General features: G+C 38.8%; 2 protein-coding genes across 2 annotated transcripts; one reads left to right on the top strand and one right to left on the bottom strand.

Moving 5' to 3' along the window:
• Nucleotides 1-3,037: 3,037 nt before the first annotated feature.
• On the bottom strand, nt 3,038-5,763 carry LOC125278398 (gastrula zinc finger protein XlCGF7.1-like). The gene is made up of 2 exons (XM_048207548.1): nt 5,501-5,763; nt 3,038-4,549 (listed from the first exon to the last, which is right to left on the bottom strand). The coding sequence occupies exons 1-2, from the start codon at nt 5,556-5,558 to the stop codon at nt 3,633-3,635; spliced, it is 975 nt and encodes a 324-aa protein (XP_048063505.1). The 5' UTR covers nt 5,559-5,763; the 3' UTR covers nt 3,038-3,632.
• Nucleotides 5,764-10,171: 4,408 nt separating this feature from the next.
• On the top strand, nt 10,172-14,691 carry LOC125278319 (zinc finger protein 271-like). The gene is made up of 3 exons (XM_048207400.1): nt 10,172-11,366; nt 11,451-11,493; nt 12,505-14,691. The coding sequence occupies exons 1-3, from the start codon at nt 10,781-10,783 to the stop codon at nt 12,764-12,766; spliced, it is 891 nt and encodes a 296-aa protein (XP_048063357.1). The 5' UTR covers nt 10,172-10,780; the 3' UTR covers nt 12,767-14,691.
• Nucleotides 14,692-19,019: the final 4,328 nt, after the last annotated feature.

Genomic DNA, 19,019 nt, shown 5'->3' with positions numbered 1-19,019 from the left:
CTGAATTTATCAGAAGTCCGAATGTGCGAATATAAAACCAACTTTCCCCAAGTCCATGATGAGGGGCCTGCTGCTGCGGGGTCTGAAACTGAAATATATGGCTTCAAATGGTTGCTAAAATATCCTTTATTGTCACAATACCTTTTTTAAAGTGTAGGCTAAGTACAAGTTAATTGCTGATTATTTGTCTGTTTAAAATAAATGCAGACTATAGAATCACAGGGTACACTAACCGCCAAACTAGACATTCAGTCTTTGAATTACGTTTTAAAATAAGTCCTTTTCAATCATTAAGATGTGCATTAAACTGACAACAATACTGTACTTAATATAAGAGCGTGCGCGAGCTAATTTGTATAACAATGCGGTAAAATAGCCGCTAACGATCTGTGTTTTCGCGGGTGTTAGATTTTGACAATGGAGGGAAATATACAGTGTTTTCATGTAAACTTCTGACTCTGGGGAGAACTGCAGCAGAAGAGGAGACAAGCTGCGCAGCTGCCTGGAGTGGCAGTGTGTTGAGCTCCCATCTCCGCCTCCGTCTGCTTCTCACTCCCTGTTATTTACCCAGAAGTATTGTTTGCTCGCTATGTAGGGTGTGATACTATAAAGTATTGGTATATTATTCAAATAGAGTACGAACATAAATGTATGCTATTCTACCTGGAGTAGATATTTATGTTAAAACAATGTCAATGCTCGATGATGCATTTGGAGCTCACCTTTCTTTTCAAAAATCTGAGTGAGCAACTGCTTGCCCTCATTTGCCTTTCTCTCTTTAATCTTCTTTTCTTTTCGTTTTTGAGCCCCTGATTTTCCTTTCTTAAGGAAAGACATGACTCTTCCCCTGTCTTCCTAGTTCATATCACGGCTAACTCCAGCTCCTGTCTCATTAACTGATTCACCACAGGTCTGCAGCAGAAGCACCTGACCTGCGGGTCGTACCATTTACATTGATTACATAGATTTTTTATTTGTACATAAATGCTATACAAATGTTAGTGCATGTATATGTATGTATAGAAAACTGACTTCTAAGGGCCCTGCCTCGGGCCCTGGGTACTCGGTACCCTTTACCCCCCCAGTCCGACGCCCCTGGGGACATGCACGATGTATGTTAAAAACATGTCTGTGCTAACAATGTGTGGAAAGTTACAGCCACTAAGGGATGTTCCAAATATGGTAAAAGGACAGAGGCTTCGGCCTTGGAGGTTAGAGATATAAAAGTGAGGGGAAGCTTTCGTTCTTTGTCTTACACTCTGCAGCTACTTGTGTTTCTGTACGACCTGTCTGACCTTTCTTGCAAGAAATAAAAGCTTTAAAGACAATTTGACGTGTTTGTATCTTATGCAGTAGAGTCGGAGTTGATTTTTTGCCACAACACCAACAAGTATAATATGGTGGTGGTAGTATGATGGTCTGGGGCTGTTTTGCTGCTTCAGGGCCTGGATGACTTGCTGTGATAAATGGAACCATGAATTCTGCTGTCTACCAAAAAATCCTGAAGGACAATCTCCAGCCATCTGTTCGTGACCTCAAGCTGAAGTGAACTTGGGTTCTGCAGCAGAACAATGATCCAAAACACATAAGCAAGTCCACCTCTGAATGGCTAAAGAAAAACAAAATTAAGACTTTGGAGTGGCCTAGTCAAAGTCCTGACCTCAATCCTATTGAGAATGCTGTGGCATGACTTTAAAGGGTTAGTTCACCCAAAAATGAAAATTATGTCATTAATGACTCACCCTCATGTTGTTCCAAACCCGTAAGACCTTCGTTCATCTTCAGAACACAGTTTAAGATATTTTAGATTTAGTCAGAGAGCTTTCTGTCCCTCCATTGAAAGTGTTTGTGCGGTAGACTGTCCATGTCCAGAAAGATAATAAAAACATCATCAAAGTAGTCCATGTGACATCAGTGGGTTAGTTAGAAGTTTTTGAAGCATTGAAAATACATTTTGGTCCAAAAATAACAAAAACTACAACTGTATTCAGCATTGTATTCTCTTCCGGGTCTGTTGTTCATCCGGGTTCACGACTCCGCAGTGACGCTGCTGACGTGTTATCTGGTGCGCCAGAGTTTCGTTTACAGTCTGAGGGAGACACACGCTGTATTCAAGCTATTCTACATTGTTTGTATTTTATATATTATAAATTACATAATATATAAAATATATTATATAATTTTTATATATTTTTTTATATTTTTTTTTAAAATGGTGCATAAGTGTGCATGTCGCGGATGACCTAATCGCCAAAAACAACTACGTAAAAGTGCATTACCAACGCCGTCAGATGAAAGGATTCAATGGAATCGATTCAATGGAAAGGATTCCGGAAGAGAATACAATGTTGAATAAAGTCGTAGTTTTTGATATTTTTGGACCAAAATGTATTTTCGATGCTTCAAAAACTTCTAACTAACCCACTGATGTCACATGGACTACTTTGATGATGTTTTTATTACCTTTCTGGACATGGACAGTATACCGTACATACATTTTCAATGGAGGGACAGAAAGCTCTCGGACTAAATCTAAAATATCTTAAACTGTGTTCTGAAGATGAATGAAGGTCTTACGGGTTTAGAACGACATGAGGGTGAGTCATTAATGACATAATTTTCATTTTTGGGTGAACTAACCCTTTAAAAAGGTGGTTCATGCTCTCAAAACCTCCAATGTGGCTGAATTACAATTCTACAAAGACGAGTGGGCCAAAATTCCTCCACAGCGCTGTAACAGACTCATTGCAAGTTATCACAAATGCTTGATTGCAGTTGTTGCTGCTAAGGGTGGTCCAACCAGTTAATAGGTTTAGGGGGCAAGCACTTTTTCTCATGGGCCATGTGGGTTTGGATTTTATTTTCCCTTCATAATAAAAACCTTCATTTAAATACTGCATGTTGTGTTTATTTGTGTTATCTTTGATTAATACTTAAATTTGTTTGATGATCTGAAACATTAAAGTGTGACAAACATGGAAAAAAAAATCAGGAAGGGGGCAAGCGCTTTTTCACATCACTGTATGTGTGTGTGCAAGATTGTCCTTTTAAGTCGTTTTGAGTTTGGGAGCATGTTGAGGAACAGCACTGTCCTGTGACGAAGTCTGAGGCAAAATAATCCCACCAGGTTGGATATTTCCACAAGAATAAAAAAAAAGTCACAGACAAAAACAGGGAGTGATGAACATAGTGATGAACATCTAACACTGAAACATCATGCTGTTGACTGAATGTGGAGGACGATTTTACTGTTGCAATATCAAGAGTAAATCAGACATTCAGGTACAAGAACTACTACAGAAGATCGAAGGAATGATGATGGGAAATGGTGGGAGATTTATCATGGAATTAATGAAGAGGAGCAACAACAAGTTAATAGTTGTAGGTTGTTTTAATGTTATGTTGTAAATGACAATAATAGAAACATAGCAGTTTGTTCACTAAGTGTAAGTCACTAGTTTGTCACACTGACCTTAAGGGAAGAATTCATACAGTCTGTTTTAACAGTGATTTGATCGAACTGTTGTAGTTTCAGGAGAAGATTCAGATTTTTCAAGCAACCATCAAACTGTCCTGCCGCTTATTGTGGCTGTAAGGAAACTACTTTGTTTCTCAGCACAAAGATGAACTACTTATCGTGATTTCAGACTGTGGTGATGTGGTTTCTCCACTGCATGGATCTTCATGTGTATCTTCAGCTGATTTTTAGAAGAGAAACTCTTTCCACACTGATCACACGTGTGCGGCTTCTCTCTGCTGTGGATCCTCTCATGTGTTTTCAGATTTGATGAACAACTGAATCTCTTGTCACAGTGTGAACACTTGTAAGGTTTCTCTCCAGTGTGGATCCTCTGGTGCTGTATTAAACATCTTGCTGTAGTAAAAGTCTTCTCACACTCGAAGCACATGTACTCTCTCACACCAGTGTGTATTTTCTCATGTCTTTGTAAACTATACAGCTGTGAAAAACTCTTTCCACACACAGAACATGAATGTGGCTTCTCCTTTGTATGAACTTTCAGGTGTCTCTTCATGGCTGATGCCCAGAGAAACAGTTTGCCGCATTCATTACATGCGAACGGATTCTCTCCAGTATGAACTCTCATGTGAATCTCAAGACTTTGTTTTGATGTGAAACTCTTCCCACATTGATCACATGTGAACGGTCTCTCTCCTGTGTGGATCATCATGTGTTCTTTAAGGCGTGATGATTGACTGTAGCACTTCCCACATTGATCACATGTGTGTGGCTTCTCTCCTGTATGAACTTTCATGTGTTCTTTAAGATGTCCTTTTTGTTTGAAGCTCTTCCCGCACTGATCACATGTGAACGGCTTCTCTCCTGTGTGAACTCTCATGTGAATCTTAAGATGTTGTTTGGTTGAGAAACTCTTTCCACACTGAGTGCAGGTGAAAGATTTCATGTCTCTTTTCATTAGAAATGTATTTTTAGTCTTTGAGCGACTCAAAGGTTTTTCTCCAGGTTTGTCATGATGTTCCTCCTCCACTTCACTCAGTTCTTCATTCTCCTCCTTCACTTCCATCAGCTCTGAAATTACAAAAATAGTTCATTTTCATTATATTAAAGTAATTCAAAATGAGGATTATGAAGTGAAAGAACATAAAAGTGAACCTTCATGTACTGAAGTAGACAACTGCTATGAAATAAATACTCTGATGCCTTTTTATATATTTATTATGTCCCTGAAACAATTATTATATTTTAAAAATTATAGACAAATCACCATGTTTCTGTAGTGAGAACTATTAAATATTTTAATGGATGACACAATTATTGCCATATTTTGACACCAACTTTTAGATTGATGTTTATTTTACTAAGACTTTAATTATTAAGGGTTGGTCACACTTTCCCTTTCACAGACTTGAATGTGGGACACTGAAAACAAACTCAAGTGAATTTTGACCTTCAACCCCATTATGAATTTTTCCTCATCTTAAAACTGTGACGCCCAGGAACTGACATCATCTGGGCTCTTTCTACAGCATGATGGGAGGACGAGAAAATAATCTCAATCCATCGTCACAAACTGTACAGTGTTGATCACATTCGTCAACCCTGTTACCAAAGTTACTGTAAGAAGAATAATCTATATAACTATGAATAACTTCTAGATTTTATGAAAAATACAACTTTATCAATCAGTTTTTGCTTAAGTCAAGCTTACAACCCTGTCAGCCATTCTGGAAAGTGAATTTACTTGATACACTTTGGTGTTTACTGATATTACTGTTTTTTTTTTTTTAAACATGTCTAAAATTTTGGTCACATTATTGCAAATTTTGAACCAGATATAAAATAAATGTAAAATAATCTGTATTTTGACCTGATGTTGACAATCAATATGAACATTTTTCAAATCTCACTTCACTGACCATTTGTTGAATATGAGATTAACTGCATATCTAAATGTGTAGCTGAATCTTTTTAACATGAATGTTGTTCAGCATCATGAATGAATGAAGAATAAACACCAACCTCTTTGTTCTTCGGTATCTTCAGTGTGTTTCATTCTGCAGGATTCTGGATCACTCATGTTCTCACTGTCCTCTTTAATAAACTCAGTCTTTACTGGTTTCAGCTCTTCCTGATGCTCCTTTAATGGGAATATCCCAGCATTTATTGATGTATTCCAGTGGGAGGAGCTTCACTGATGATGTGACTGCTGTGGGAGGAGTTTCACTGGTGATGTATCCCAGTGTGGGAGGAGCTGATCTGCCAAAATAAAAAATATATATCAGTTACAGGGTTTGTTTTTATATATAAATGATAAAAGAATATAATGTAACAAAATTATTCCAAATATGGATATGGTAAGGAAAACAGTTCTACACATAAAGACAAAAATAATTGTTCATATTTGAGGTCCACAAATCCCCTCAGTCTGTTGACAGCAATGAAATGAGCTTTAAGTGTCAATTTACAGCAGATCTGAAGACATCAGCATAATAAATGAGGTGAAAACAGGAACTATTGACATGAAATAAAGAGTGTTTTCAGCAGTTTCTCTGTTAATATTGATGATCCTCAGACTATCAACACTCATTCAACAAGACATTCACATCATCTCACTTTATTCTGAGTGTTTGCTGTTAGAAACTGATTATTTCAGTCAGTATATATGAGAAAAAAAACTATAAAACTGCTCTGTTGAAAGACAATACTGTTATTTCTCACAACATGACATGGATAAAACACCAATAATAGAAAAACAAACACTAATGACACTCATCTTCATCAACCACTGCTGATAAATAACTATGAATTAACTATAACTATGAAACATGGTTTGATTTTATGATAAGATTCATTGTAATAAAGTAATTAGAGATTTAACATGTAACAGTTTTATGTGCAGAAACTGAAAACTCTCCCCGTCTCAGACTCACAAATCCTGCTGGAAAGATCTCACTTAGAGAAAAACTCTGAGATTTTAGATTTCTACTTTAACTATTTGCAGTTTTTGTAAAGCTTTCATTCACTGAATGGACATCATTGCATAAGGAACTACTTTGTCACTTTCTGGAACATGTTTTTATTTTTTATTGATATGGTCATTTATCTAAAACTATTATAAATGTTTTACTTTTAATTTAGTATGATGTTGTTATTAAAAAGTGTTTCATTTTGTTTCTGAATGAATCTGCGTTTTGAGCGAATCAATTGAGTGAATCAATGATTTAGTGGTGCACTCATAAAGAGAGACATTTACTTCATTCCAGAATGAATGAGTATAACTTCAATAAACCACAAGAAAACAAAAATTGTAAATACACACACACACAATGTATTTCCATATTAATAATTAATAATTATCATTTACTTAAAATATTAATATATGTGATGCACCCTCATGTTTAACTTTTTGAAATGAATCAAATAAAATATTGAAATTAATAATTAATAATTATCATTTACTCACCCACATGCTACTTTTTGTAATGTCTCTCAGATGATCTTCTGTGGGTAATTTCTCAGCCAAATTTGACATGTGATTAAATTGTGATTGATTCGATTAATTAATCGCCACATTGTGTAATTAATCAGATTAATTGATCTAAAACTAAATGTTTTGTTTTTATTTGGTAAAATGTTTATCTTTACACTGAGTGTATTCTGATACATTATGGTTTGGTCTGTTCAAATAAAAATGTTTAAGTTTCTTCTTTTCTCACTGTGATGGAGTGTGATCCGAGGAGGCCTGATATGAAACGTCAAAAACACTCCTGGGGAGTTTACATTTATGATGTCAAAGTTCATGAACAAAGCTCATATTATTCCCCAGATGACAGGTACAACATAAATCTTACAAAACTATGCAAATGTCATAGGTCATATATATTGTCAGTTGTGTGTCTTTTAATCATTCAGTTTTAACCCTGTGATTATTCAGGTAGGGTCAGGATAGTCAGATCTACTTCAATCATAAAGTTCTCACCCGCCGCAGCTGAAGATCTTCAGGAATGATGGAGAAGACTCTCTTGAGCTTCTTCTGTCTTGAGACTCAGTTTAAGTAAAGCTCTCTGTCATTGGTTGATACATCACATGATCATCCAGACGGGATGCTGACAGTGGCGGGAAGTTTAACTTTACAGAGAGTAGCTCATGATGGCAGCTGTTATTAGTCCAGCTTGTGAAAGAAAAAGATAAAAGTTTTCAGAGATATAAACCAGAATGGGAGTCTGTGGAGTAAAAGGCTTCCTCAGATGCTGAACTGCATTAAGTGTAGAAGATAAATGATCGAGGGACGCGTAACAACATCTCCAATATTGCTGGATAAAGCTAATTTCACTACTGCAACCAATGTACTTATTATTAGAAAACCAAACTTTCAGTTCATATATATTATATTGCTGTAGTTATTTAGCAGCAGTGGTTGATGAAGATGAGTGTCATTAGTGTGTTTTTGTATTATTGGTGTTTTATCCATTTCATGTTGTGAAAAATAACAGTATTGACTTTGAGTAGAGCATTTTTTAGGACTCCAATAATCAGTTTCTAACAGCAAACACTCAGAATAAAGTGAGATGATCTGAATGTCTTGTTGAATGAGTGTTGATAGTCTGAGGATCATCAATATTAACAGAGAAACTGCTGAAAACACTCTTTATTTCATGTCAATAGTTCCTGTTTTCACCTCATTTATTATGCTGATGTCTTCAGATCTGCTGTAAATTGACACTTAAAGCTCATTTCATTGCTGTCAACAGACTCAGGGGATTTGTGGACCTCAAATATGAACAATTATTTTAGTTTTTGTGCTTTTAACTGTTTTCTTACAGTTCTTTACTACTTTTCTAGATATCTGTCATTATTTTAATGGAGAAACAGAATAAAGTTCTGAATTAGCATCAGTTGCTTTACGATAGACAGGTATAAATTATTAATACAATTAGTTTATGGGTGAATTACAAAAAGGGGTTAATATAGCAAAAAAAAAAAAAAAACTTGTCAGGCATATTTAGAACAAGAATCATTTGACAACATTCAAACACTGTATTAAAGGATCACAATGCAGCCCAAAATACTCTTTAATTGTCATATTAAAAATTTATACTTTATAAATCTTTATACAACTTTCCTTCAAACTACTAGCTTTCACTCATTTGTCAACAAGAAGATTTTAATCATTTAATATAATGAAATTTAGTATGATCTCTTATTCTTTTATATACTTTATTAAATACAGGTCAAAATAACTGATTCCTTTTAGCATTAAATATATCCGTTACAGTAAATGATAATGGGACATTAAAACATTTTGTTTTCACAAAAGTAATTTGAAACATTAAACAGACACATTTCATTTAGTGAATTTTCTATGTAAAATCACTTTTGTACATTTCATTTGATGCAGACACTACAGTTTGATCTCTGGACTTTAACCCTATAAAAACAAACTTTATTTTTGATTTGGGCAGATCAGCTCCTCCAACCAATCTGCAGTTCAGTCAACAAAGCCCCGCCCACTGCAATTCACTTAATGAAGCTCCTCCCATATTAATCACATCATCAGTGAAACTCCTCCCACAACAGTCACATCATCAGTGAAGCTCCTCCCACAGCAGTTGATCAATAAATGCTGGAATATTCCCATCAGAAGAGCACTGAAGCATCAGGAAGAGCTGAAAACTGCAAAGAACATGAGTGATCCAGAACCCTGCAGAATGAAACACACTGAAGATACTGAAGAACAAAGAGGTCGGTGTTTATTCTTCATTCATTCATGATGCTGAACAACATTCATGTTGGAAAGGTTCAAGCACTTCTGCACATTTAGAGAAACAGTTGAACTATGAAATGATACATAATGTTCATTTTTAATACTCAGTTTGAGAAATCTTCATATTGATTGTCAACATCACATCAAACTAAATATTTATTTTACATGTATTTCATGTCTGGTTCACAATTTCCAGGAGTGTTACCAGAATTTAGACATTTTCAATCCAGTTTTCAACATTGCTAATTTTAGGAATATACTAAAAAAAACACCAAAATGTATGAAGTAAATGATCTTTCCAGAATGGCTGACAGGGTTATAAGTGTAACTTCAGCAAAATCTCTTCTTACAGTAACTTTGGTAACAGGGTTGATGAATGCAGTCATTCATTTGTGTAAAAACTGAGACAATGGATTGAGATTATTTTTTTATTGTCTCCCATCATGCTGTAGAGAGAGCCCAGATGATGTCATTTCCTGGGCGTCACAGTTTTAAGAATTCCTCTGGTTTTGAAAGGAAGAAAATCATGTCAGAAGTAACAGGGTTGAGTGAATCGTGTAGGACACTGATAATAACACATTTAAAGATGCAGTCAGTCTAGACTTTGAGCATGTGAACTTTCTACAGACACGGCAACCGTCAAGATATGACATGTGATATATTTTTAAAAACATAAATAACAAATAGTAATCACTACAAAATTTTAAAATATACAATCTACTCCACTTTACTGCAAACTTCACTTGATCTTGTGTTTCTGGTGTCCCACATTCACATGTGTATGAATGGTCATACACAGTCAGTGAAAGGAGAAGTCTCTGTGAACGGCCCTTAATAATTAATTAAATATCAATCTAAATGTTGATGTCAAAATATGGCTGTTAATTTCACATTAGATCATTTGGACACAGTCTCCTGATAACAAATCATTCTAAATTATAATGTTGATAGGCATTTCCTGTAAAGCTGCTTTGAAACGGTGTATTGTGAAAAAGCGCTATACAAATAAGTGTGAATTGAAAATTGATAATTTTGTCTTTGATCAAATATACTTAATAGTTTTCACTACAGAAGCATGCTCTAATGTTTTAAATATAAAAATTATGTAAGACTTGATTTTCCTGCTAAAACAAAAGCTGAGATAAAACACCCTGCAATAAAACAATAAAACAGCCCCTGGAGAGAAAGAGAAAGAGCACAGGACACGCCTTGACCAAACTTTTCTCCTCGTTTATCTGTGCAAAATAAAATGTTATACTTGACTCATTCTGGACTCTGCATCAAAATTATCTGAATATTTTAAAATAGTTGTCTATTACAGCAAGTCTCAATTTTATGACCTTTAACTTCACATTTCTCTCTTTCGATTATTTTGATGTACTGAAAATCAATTGACTTTTTATCTCTCATTTCAGAGCTGATGGAAGAAAGCAAGGAGAGTGAAGAACTAAAGACATTTCTAAAGAAGAGACAAGAAATCTTTCACCTGCACTCAGTGTGGAAAGAGTTTCTCAACCAAACAACATCAGGATCACATGAGAGTTCATACAGGAGAGAAGCCGTTCACATGTGATCAGTGTGGGAAGAGTTTTAGTCAATTATCAAGTCTTAAAGAACACATGAGGATCCACACTGGAGTGAGACCGTTCACATGTGATCAATGTGACAAAACATTTCTTGGGGAATCAACCTTAAAGAGACACCTGAGAGTTCATACAAAGGAGAAGCCACATTCATGTTCTGTGCATGGAAAGAGTTTTTCACAGCTGGAAAATTTACATAGACATCAGAAAATACACACTGGTGTGAGAGAGTACATGTGCTTTGAGTGTGAGAAGACTTTTACTGCAGCAAACCATTTAAAACTGCACCAGAGAATTCACACTGGAGAAAAACCTTACAAGTGTTCACACTGTGACAAGAGATTCAGTGATTCATCACATCTGAAAAGACATGAAAGGATCCACACTGGAGAAAAACCTTACAAGTGTTCACAATGTAACAAGAGATTCAGTGATTCATCACATCTGAAAACACATGAGAGGATCCACACTGGAGAAAAACCATACAAGTGTTCACACTGTAACAAGAGATTCAGTGATTCATCACATCTGAAAACACATGAGAAGATCCACAGCAGAGAGAAGCTGCACACGTGTGATCAGTGTTGAAAGAGTTTCACTATTAAAAGTCACCCAAAGATACACATGAAGATCCACACTGGAGAAAAACTTTACAAGTGTTCTCAGTAGGGGTGCAACAGTTCAAATTGCTCACGGTTCGGTACGTATCACGGTTTTAGGGTCACGGTTTCAGTATGTGCAATGTTCAGGAAAAATACGACTACTGGCAAATAAAAATAAAGAAAGTAAGAACAAATAATCAAACTACAAGCAACATCACAAATAAATACAACAGAGCAAATATTCAAATAAATAAACACTACTTTTCAGGTTTTTCAGTTATCTAACAGTAGTTTTCATGTACAGAAAATGGATGAAGTAATCAAATATAAAATAACTGCATATTATCATCACTGTATAAATTAAATATTAACCATTTTTTAGTTACAAAAGCTATTCAGTGAAGAGCAGTGAGTGATTTCTTTGTAATTTGTTGTTGGATTTAACATTAAAAACAGGCAACAGGAATAGTTTTTTTCCCCCTTTAAGACATGCACGATCCAGTACTGTTACACATACGATGTCGTTCACTTAAGACATAACTGGCTATGTTTGCTAGGATACTCGCCAAGACGGGCATGTTGATATAATTTTGTCTGCTGAAGACTTGAAAGAGAACTCAGTATTTACGCTTCGGATGAGCGCACACACAAATCTCATCACAGCGCGTGAGTTCTCTTTCGCATCTTGCTCCTGAATGTTTAAATTAGCAAGGCTTAAATGAGTTTAGTTTAAACACAGACAGTAAAGTGTGCTTGCGCGCTATCAACACCCGGGTGATGATGGCGTAAATGACTGGACATTAGAGAATACGGCACTCGCATTGAACAAAGTTTACAAAGAGTGACTGTTTTGCCCACGCTTTCTGATTATTGTAACGTTTTTAGATGCTGGAATGCACATCCATCGACTGAAACATACATTATCTGAACTCTGTTTTCCACATTGCTATTTCAAGAAACCATATTAGCCTATAGATGCGTTGTCATTCGAGATGGACCACGGTGCAAGTGCGTGCCATACCGCACGGAGAACGGTACGGTTAAATTTTTTACCGAGAACCGTTGCAACCCTAGTCCTCAGTGTGACAAGAGATTCAGTCAGTCAACAGATCTGAAAACACATGAGAGGATCCACACTGGAGAAAAATCTTATAAGTGTTCACACTGTGACAAGAGATTCAGTTGGGCAGAACATCTGAAAACACATGAGAGGATCCACACTGGAGAAAAACCTTACAAGTGTTCACAGTGTAACAAGCGATTCAGTGATTCATCAAATCTGAAAACACATGAGAGGATCCACACTGGGGAGAAGCTGCACACGTGTGATCAGTGAGGAAAGATTTTTACTATTAAAAATCACCTGAAGATACACATGAAGATCCATGCAGTGAAGGGCCACATCACTAAGGCCTGAAATCATGATAAGTAGTTCATCTTATGTGCTGAACAACAATGCCTCTTCTGTGAAAGGTAGACAAATCTCTCCTCTCTACCTGTTGCTCTGTGGTTGCTGTTGAATTATCCAGGTTGTGGATGAGGAGAGACCTTGAAATGTCTCATTCATTCAATCATTCATTCATTCATAGATAGCCGTTTATTGATATGCGTTCTTGTCTATACTTGTGTGAAACGTCATCAGTCGCTGCCCAAGTACTGTTCCGATTCAAAGTTCACATCTAGCCAAGTACAGTTCAAATCCCTGGATGTGTTCTTGATCCGCTCCTTTTATCGAGGATGCATCGAGAGGTGACTTGTGCGGACTTGAGACAGCCAGCTATCCCAGAATGCATTGCACACTAACCAGCAAGTGCTAATAGTAAAGCAGAAAACCTGTGTAATTCAAATATACTACAGTTATTATGTCATGATATGTAGTATTAAGAGTTTTCAGGCACCCCGCCGAGAACAGCCTAACATCAGCTAATCCTTCTGATGTATGCCACTGGCTCTGATGTCTCTGTAGTGCTTTAACATAATATAATGCATCTTTTGTAAATCTAATGAGTGATCTTTGGTCTCATAAATCTATAATTTGTTGAACTAAAAGTGAAATCTCATAACTTATAGTTATAGTTTGCTGTTGTAGCCCACTCGAGTGCTGACTTTGTATGTTTGACCGAATCGTTTGCTTTATTTTTTATTGTAGCTTCTTATACCTTTTGCTTATACTTTTATAATGGGTATTTGGCAATTATTGACCATTAAAACTGACATTTAACAAAAAGAGTCAGGGGTGTGTTTTATATTTGCAGACTATATGCACATATTGCCACAAAGGTTTAATATTTTTAAAATGGAAACAAAAAGAGGAAGAACTGTGTTTTATAGTTTGTTTGGTAATAACTATACATGCAGTGAAGACTGTAACACTCTGCCTAAATAAATCAGGCTACACAAAGTTTGTTCTTTTCCCTCCTAAAACTGTTTGAATTAATGCCACCCACTGTTAAAACATAACTGTGGTTTATCACACCTGAGTTCAGTTTGTCACACCCAGGCCTGATTACTGCCACACCTGTTCACAATCAAGAAATCACTTAAATAGGACCTGCCTGACAAAGTGAAGTAGACCAAAAGATCCTCAAAAGCTACACATCATGTTGAGATCCAAAGAAATTCAGGAACAAATGAGAAAGAAAGTAACTGAGATCTATTAGTCTGGAAAAGGTTTTAAAGCCATTTCTAAAGCTTTGGGACTCCAGCAAACCACAGTAAGAGCCATTATCCACAAATGGCAAAAACATGGAACAGTGATGAACCTTCCCAGGAGTGGCCGGCCGGCCGACCAAAATTACCCCAAGAGCGCAGTGAGGACTCATCCAAGAGGTCACAAAACACCCCACAACAACATCCAAAGAACTGCAGGCCTCACTTGCCTCAGTTAAGGTCAGTGTTCATGACTCCACCATAAGAAAGAGACTGGGCAAAAATGGCCTGAATGGCAGAGCACTAAGATGAAAACCGCTGCTGAGCAAAAAGAACATAAAGGCTCGTCTCTGTTTTGCCAGAAAACATCTTGATGATCTCCAAGACTTTTGGGAAAGTACTCTGTGGACTGACAAGACAAAAGTTGAACTTTTTGGAAGGTGTGTGTCCCATGACGTCTGGTGTAAAAGTAACACAGCATTTCAGAAAAAGAACATCATACCAACAGTAAAATATGGTGGTGGTAGTGTGATGGTCTGGGGCTGTTTTGCTGCTTCAGGACATGGAAGACTTGCTATGATAAATGGAATTATGAATTCTCCTGTCTACCAAAAAATCCTGAAGGACAAAATCCAGCCATCTGTTTGTGACCTCAAGCTGAAGCGAACTTGGGTTCTGCAGCAGGACAATGATCCAAAACACACAGCAAGTCCACCTCTGAATGGCTGAAGAAAAACAAAATGAAGACTTTGGAGTGGCCTAGTCAAAGTTCTGACCTCAATCCTATTGAGATGCTGTGGCATGACCTTAAAAAGGCAGTTCATGCTCGAAAACCCTCCAATGTGTCTGAATTACAATGATTCTGCAAAGACGAGTGGGCCAAAATTCCTCCACAGCGCTGTAACAGACTCATTGCAAGTTATCACAAATGCTTGATTGCAGTTGTTGCTGCTAAGGGTGACCCAACTAGTTATTAGGTTTAGGGGGCAAGCACTCTTTCACACAGGGCCATGTGGGTTTGGATTTTGTTTTCCCTTCATAATAAAACCCTTCATTTAAATACTACATGTTGTGTTTACTTGTGCTATCTTTGATTAATACTTTAATGTTTCAGATCATCAAACAAATTTAAGTGAGACAAACATTGTCACGGTTCATGGGTTCACTTACTCGCCCTCGTGTGGTTGTGGTGTGTTGCCTGTGAGTGATTGTGTGGGCGTCACCCACCTGTCTGATTGTGATGTGATGTGCTGCCAGCCGTGTCTTGTTCTGTGTTTGCTATTTAATGTGCGTGTCTACATGGTGTCTTTGTCAGTTCGTTGCAGGCTGTCCCGGTGTCGTGTGTTCTGTGTTTCACTTCCTGTTTCCTGGATTTCTGGACTATCGTCTTGTGCCCGCGTCTGGGTGGATTATATGGACTGTCGTCTTGTGCCAGCGTCTGGGTTGGATTATCCTTGGTTTCTGATACCCGTTACAGCCCTGCGCCACACTGTTCATCTGCCTCTGCACACCACCGATTCAGCACGCCTCAGTCTCTGCATCGACTGTCCATTTTGGAGTGAAGTTATTGCACAACGTATTCTGTCAATAAACATTGTTTTACTTGCACTTGGATCCTCTCTCTGTGTTCATTTCCTGACAGAACGAACTGACCCACATGGATCCAGCAAGTTCGCTGAATCTTCAGGAGCTTTTGAGTGAGAGCGCTCAACGGATGGATCAGCAGAATGAGCAGGTGATGGCCACGGCTTGTGCTGTGCAGGCGTTGGTGGCGCAGGTGGCCGAGCTCTCGACCCAGGTATTACATCTTTCATTTCCCACTGTGCCAGCCCCACCGTCCGTTCCCCGCTCATCCGCCAGCAATCAACAAGAACCATGTATTCCTGCACCTGAGAGCTATGGAGGAGAACCTGATGTTTGTAGAGCTTTTTTATCAAAGTGCTCTATTTATTTCTCTCTGCAACGTAACACATTCTCTTCTGAGGAGTCTAAAGTAGCGTTGGTCATAACGCTGTTGACTGGAAGAGCGGCGTTATGGGGAACGGCGGTGTGGGAGAATAACCATCCGTGCTGCTCCTCGTTCCAGTCCCTGTCACAAGAGATGAGGCGAGTGTTCGACCGTTCGGTGGCGGGACGGGAGGCTGCTCGCAAACTCGCGGATCTGCGGCAGGGAGTTCGACCAGTTTCTGATTACACCATCGAGTTCCGCACCCTCGCGGCGGAATGTAACTGGAACGAGGAGGTGCAGTGGGATATGTTCCAGCATGGGCTGGCCGATCGTGTTATACAGGAAATCTACTCGCTGGATCTTCCCACGACTTTCAACGGACTTATTGAGCTCGCGCTGCGAGTGGATGGCCGTTTACAAGAACGTGCGCAATGCAGGAAGCCTGCAGTGCGCTTCATAGAACTGAATGCTGTAGGGGGCAGCGGTCGGCCCCCCGTTTGATCCTGAGCCCATGCAGGTGGGGAGAGCTCGGCTCTCCCGGGAGGAGAGGACTCACCGGAGGGAGAAAGGATTGTGTTTGTACTGTGGTGGAGCTGGACATTTTCTCAAGGAGTGCCCGGTTAAAAGGCAAAGTCCGACAATAAGACCGAGGTTACTGTCAGGCGGTCTCGCCATGGAGAAATCCTCATCTGCGACGCTCCTCCCAGTGAGACTGCAATGGGTATCGGGACATCACAGCGGCCAGGCTCTGGTCGACTCGGGCGCGGAGGGGAGCATTATGGACTTGGATCTAGCCACACGGCTGCACATCCCCATTCGCCCCTTGGATTGCGTTGTATCTGTTTTCGCCCTCAACGGACAGAAACTACCCACTATCACTCATGCCACAGAGCCGATAACTGTCATCACTTCTGGTAATCACACTGAACTGTTGTCATTTTACATCTCCAGATCTGTACATCATCCGGTCATCCTGGGACATCCATGACTGGTGGAACACAAGCCCAGGATCGAGTGGGGCCAGGGATCCGTGGCGGAGTGGAGTCAGCACTGTCATACGTCTTGTTTGTTGTCTGCTTGTTCTTCTGTGTGCCATTCTGTGTTGCAGGAGGAGTCGGTGAACCTGTCAAACGTGCCTCAGGAGTACCACGACGAAGGATGTGTTCAGTAAGTCCCGGGCTGCTTCTCTTCCTCCGCACCGTCCCTATGACGATGCAATAGACTTAAAGCCAGGGTGTTCTCCGCCTAAAGGCAAGTTATATTCACTTTCTAATCCAGAAAGGGAGGTCATGGAGAAATATATTTCTGATTCTCTAGCAGCTGGGATCATCCGCCGCTCTTCGTCTCCCACGGGGGCAGGTTTCTTTTTCGTGGGTAAGAAGGATGGGTCGCTGCGGCCGTGCATTGATTACAGAGGACTGAACAACATCACGGTAAAGAATACTTATCCTTTGCCGTTGATGTCTTCTGCCTTTGAATGGCTGCAGGGCGCGTTCCTATTCACGAAATTGGACCTGCGCAACGCTTATCATTTGGTTCGCATTAGGGAGGGGGATGAGTGGAAGACGGCTTTTAACACCCCTAGTCCAGGGGGAAGATCGATACTCGGGTGATGGTAACCTCTGGCGGCGATCGGAGGGAGCCACAGAGGCTCCCTCCGCATTCATAAGTAGGCTTGGGTATCGAGTATCGAGTATCGATTGGAACCGGGACTAGCTTTGCGATTTTCCCGGAATCGTTCAAAAGTTTAAATTTCGATTCCTAGTTTCGATTCCCAGTCCGCCGACTGGAAGAAGAAACCGCTTAACACCAACGAAGAAGCGTCCACCGAAAGTGTTGGCATAACCGAGCGAGTCGAACATGGATAGCGTGCGTCGGCGGTCCAAAGTGTGGCTTCAATTTCTAAATAGAACGAAATCTCGGCAAAATGCAACATTTGCGGCAAGATTGTTTCGTGCATGGGAGGGTGCACGTCGAACATGATAAAGCACCTCCGAGTTCATGGAGTAGAAATAAATAAATCTCTTTGATGATATGATATGATTTGATATTCCAAGCCATCAAACGGCGAGGGCGGCATGTTTGCTCACTAAACTATAGCTTCAATGTTGTATTATGAAGCAGACGTGCATGTATGCACTTGCACTAAAAATTCGCAGCTCAATATTAATGTGGGAACTTTGTCTAACATGAAAGAAATTGCGCACACACATATATTCAGCAGCTTCGCATGCGCGCGCTCTCTCCCTTGCTCGCTCGAATTCATTCAAAAAAACGGAAATCTAAAACTAATAAATGTAGATAAAATATAAAACACAAATTACCTTTATTTTCCGGTCTATATCTGTTCAGTCAGAATTCGCGCTGCAATACACCCATGACAGCTGTTAACTTATCCATTCTGACAGGCTAATCATGGCCACTCCATGAATTATATAAATAATTTTAATAGCACGGCCATTCAAAACCCGAGGATCTACTATGTGCATATCAGTGACGATCATTTTGGGGCAGGAAGTAGCCTAATGTAAACACAGATATCGATACCAGTCGCGTCTAAAGTGAGTGTAAACACACTGGCCAAAAAATCGGATATGGTCAAAAGATCGGATTTGTGCATTAAGACTTGCAGTGTAAATGCAGCCTATACTCATGTGTAAATGTGTTTTCAATATATTCATAATTTATAATATTTATATTCAAGTTCATAGATTTGATATTTATATTGTAGTTGAAAACAGCCCTGTGAGAAATTCATAGTAAAGTTCATAAAAAGTAAAAAGTTCATAGAATTAAAATTGATGGGCAAGGTCAGACTATTTCCTTCAGAAAGACCGTTGGTTAGCTAGCTCATTTAAAATATCCTAAACTTTTTTTGACCCTGCCTCTTAAAAGAATCGGAATCGAGAATCGTTAGGAACCGGAATCGAAACAAGGAATCGAAATCGGAATCGGAATCGTTCAAATTCAAACGATACCCAACCCTAGTCAA

The sequence above is a fragment of the Megalobrama amblycephala genome, linkage group LG1, assembly GCF_018812025.1.
Source record: "Megalobrama amblycephala isolate DHTTF-2021 linkage group LG1, ASM1881202v1, whole genome shotgun sequence".
Taxonomy (NCBI): domain Eukaryota; kingdom Metazoa; phylum Chordata; class Actinopteri; order Cypriniformes; family Xenocyprididae; genus Megalobrama; species Megalobrama amblycephala.
This window is presented reverse-complemented; position numbering and strand designations above follow the sequence as displayed.

Bases quoted from the DNA above. Each gene is read 5' to 3' on its own strand.
- LOC125278398 (XM_048207548.1), bottom strand. From the start codon at position 5,558: ATGAGTGATCCAGAATCCTGCAGAATGAAACACACTGAAGATACCGAA. The intron at 4,550-5,500 runs GTTGGTGTTTAT...TTGTAATTTCAG, and splicing joins AGATACCGAAGAACAAAGAG to AGCTGATGGAAGTGAAGGAG.
- LOC125278319 (XM_048207400.1), top strand. From the start codon at position 10,781: ATGAGAGTTCATACAGGAGAGAAGCCGTTCACATGTGATCAGTGTGGG. The intron at 11,367-11,450 runs ATGAGAAGATCC...ACCCAAAGATAC, and splicing joins TTCATCACATCTGAAAACAC to ACATGAAGATCCACACTGGA. The intron at 11,494-12,504 runs GTAGGGGTGCAA...TTGCAACCCTAG, and splicing joins AAACTTTACAAGTGTTCTCA to TCCTCAGTGTGACAAGAGAT.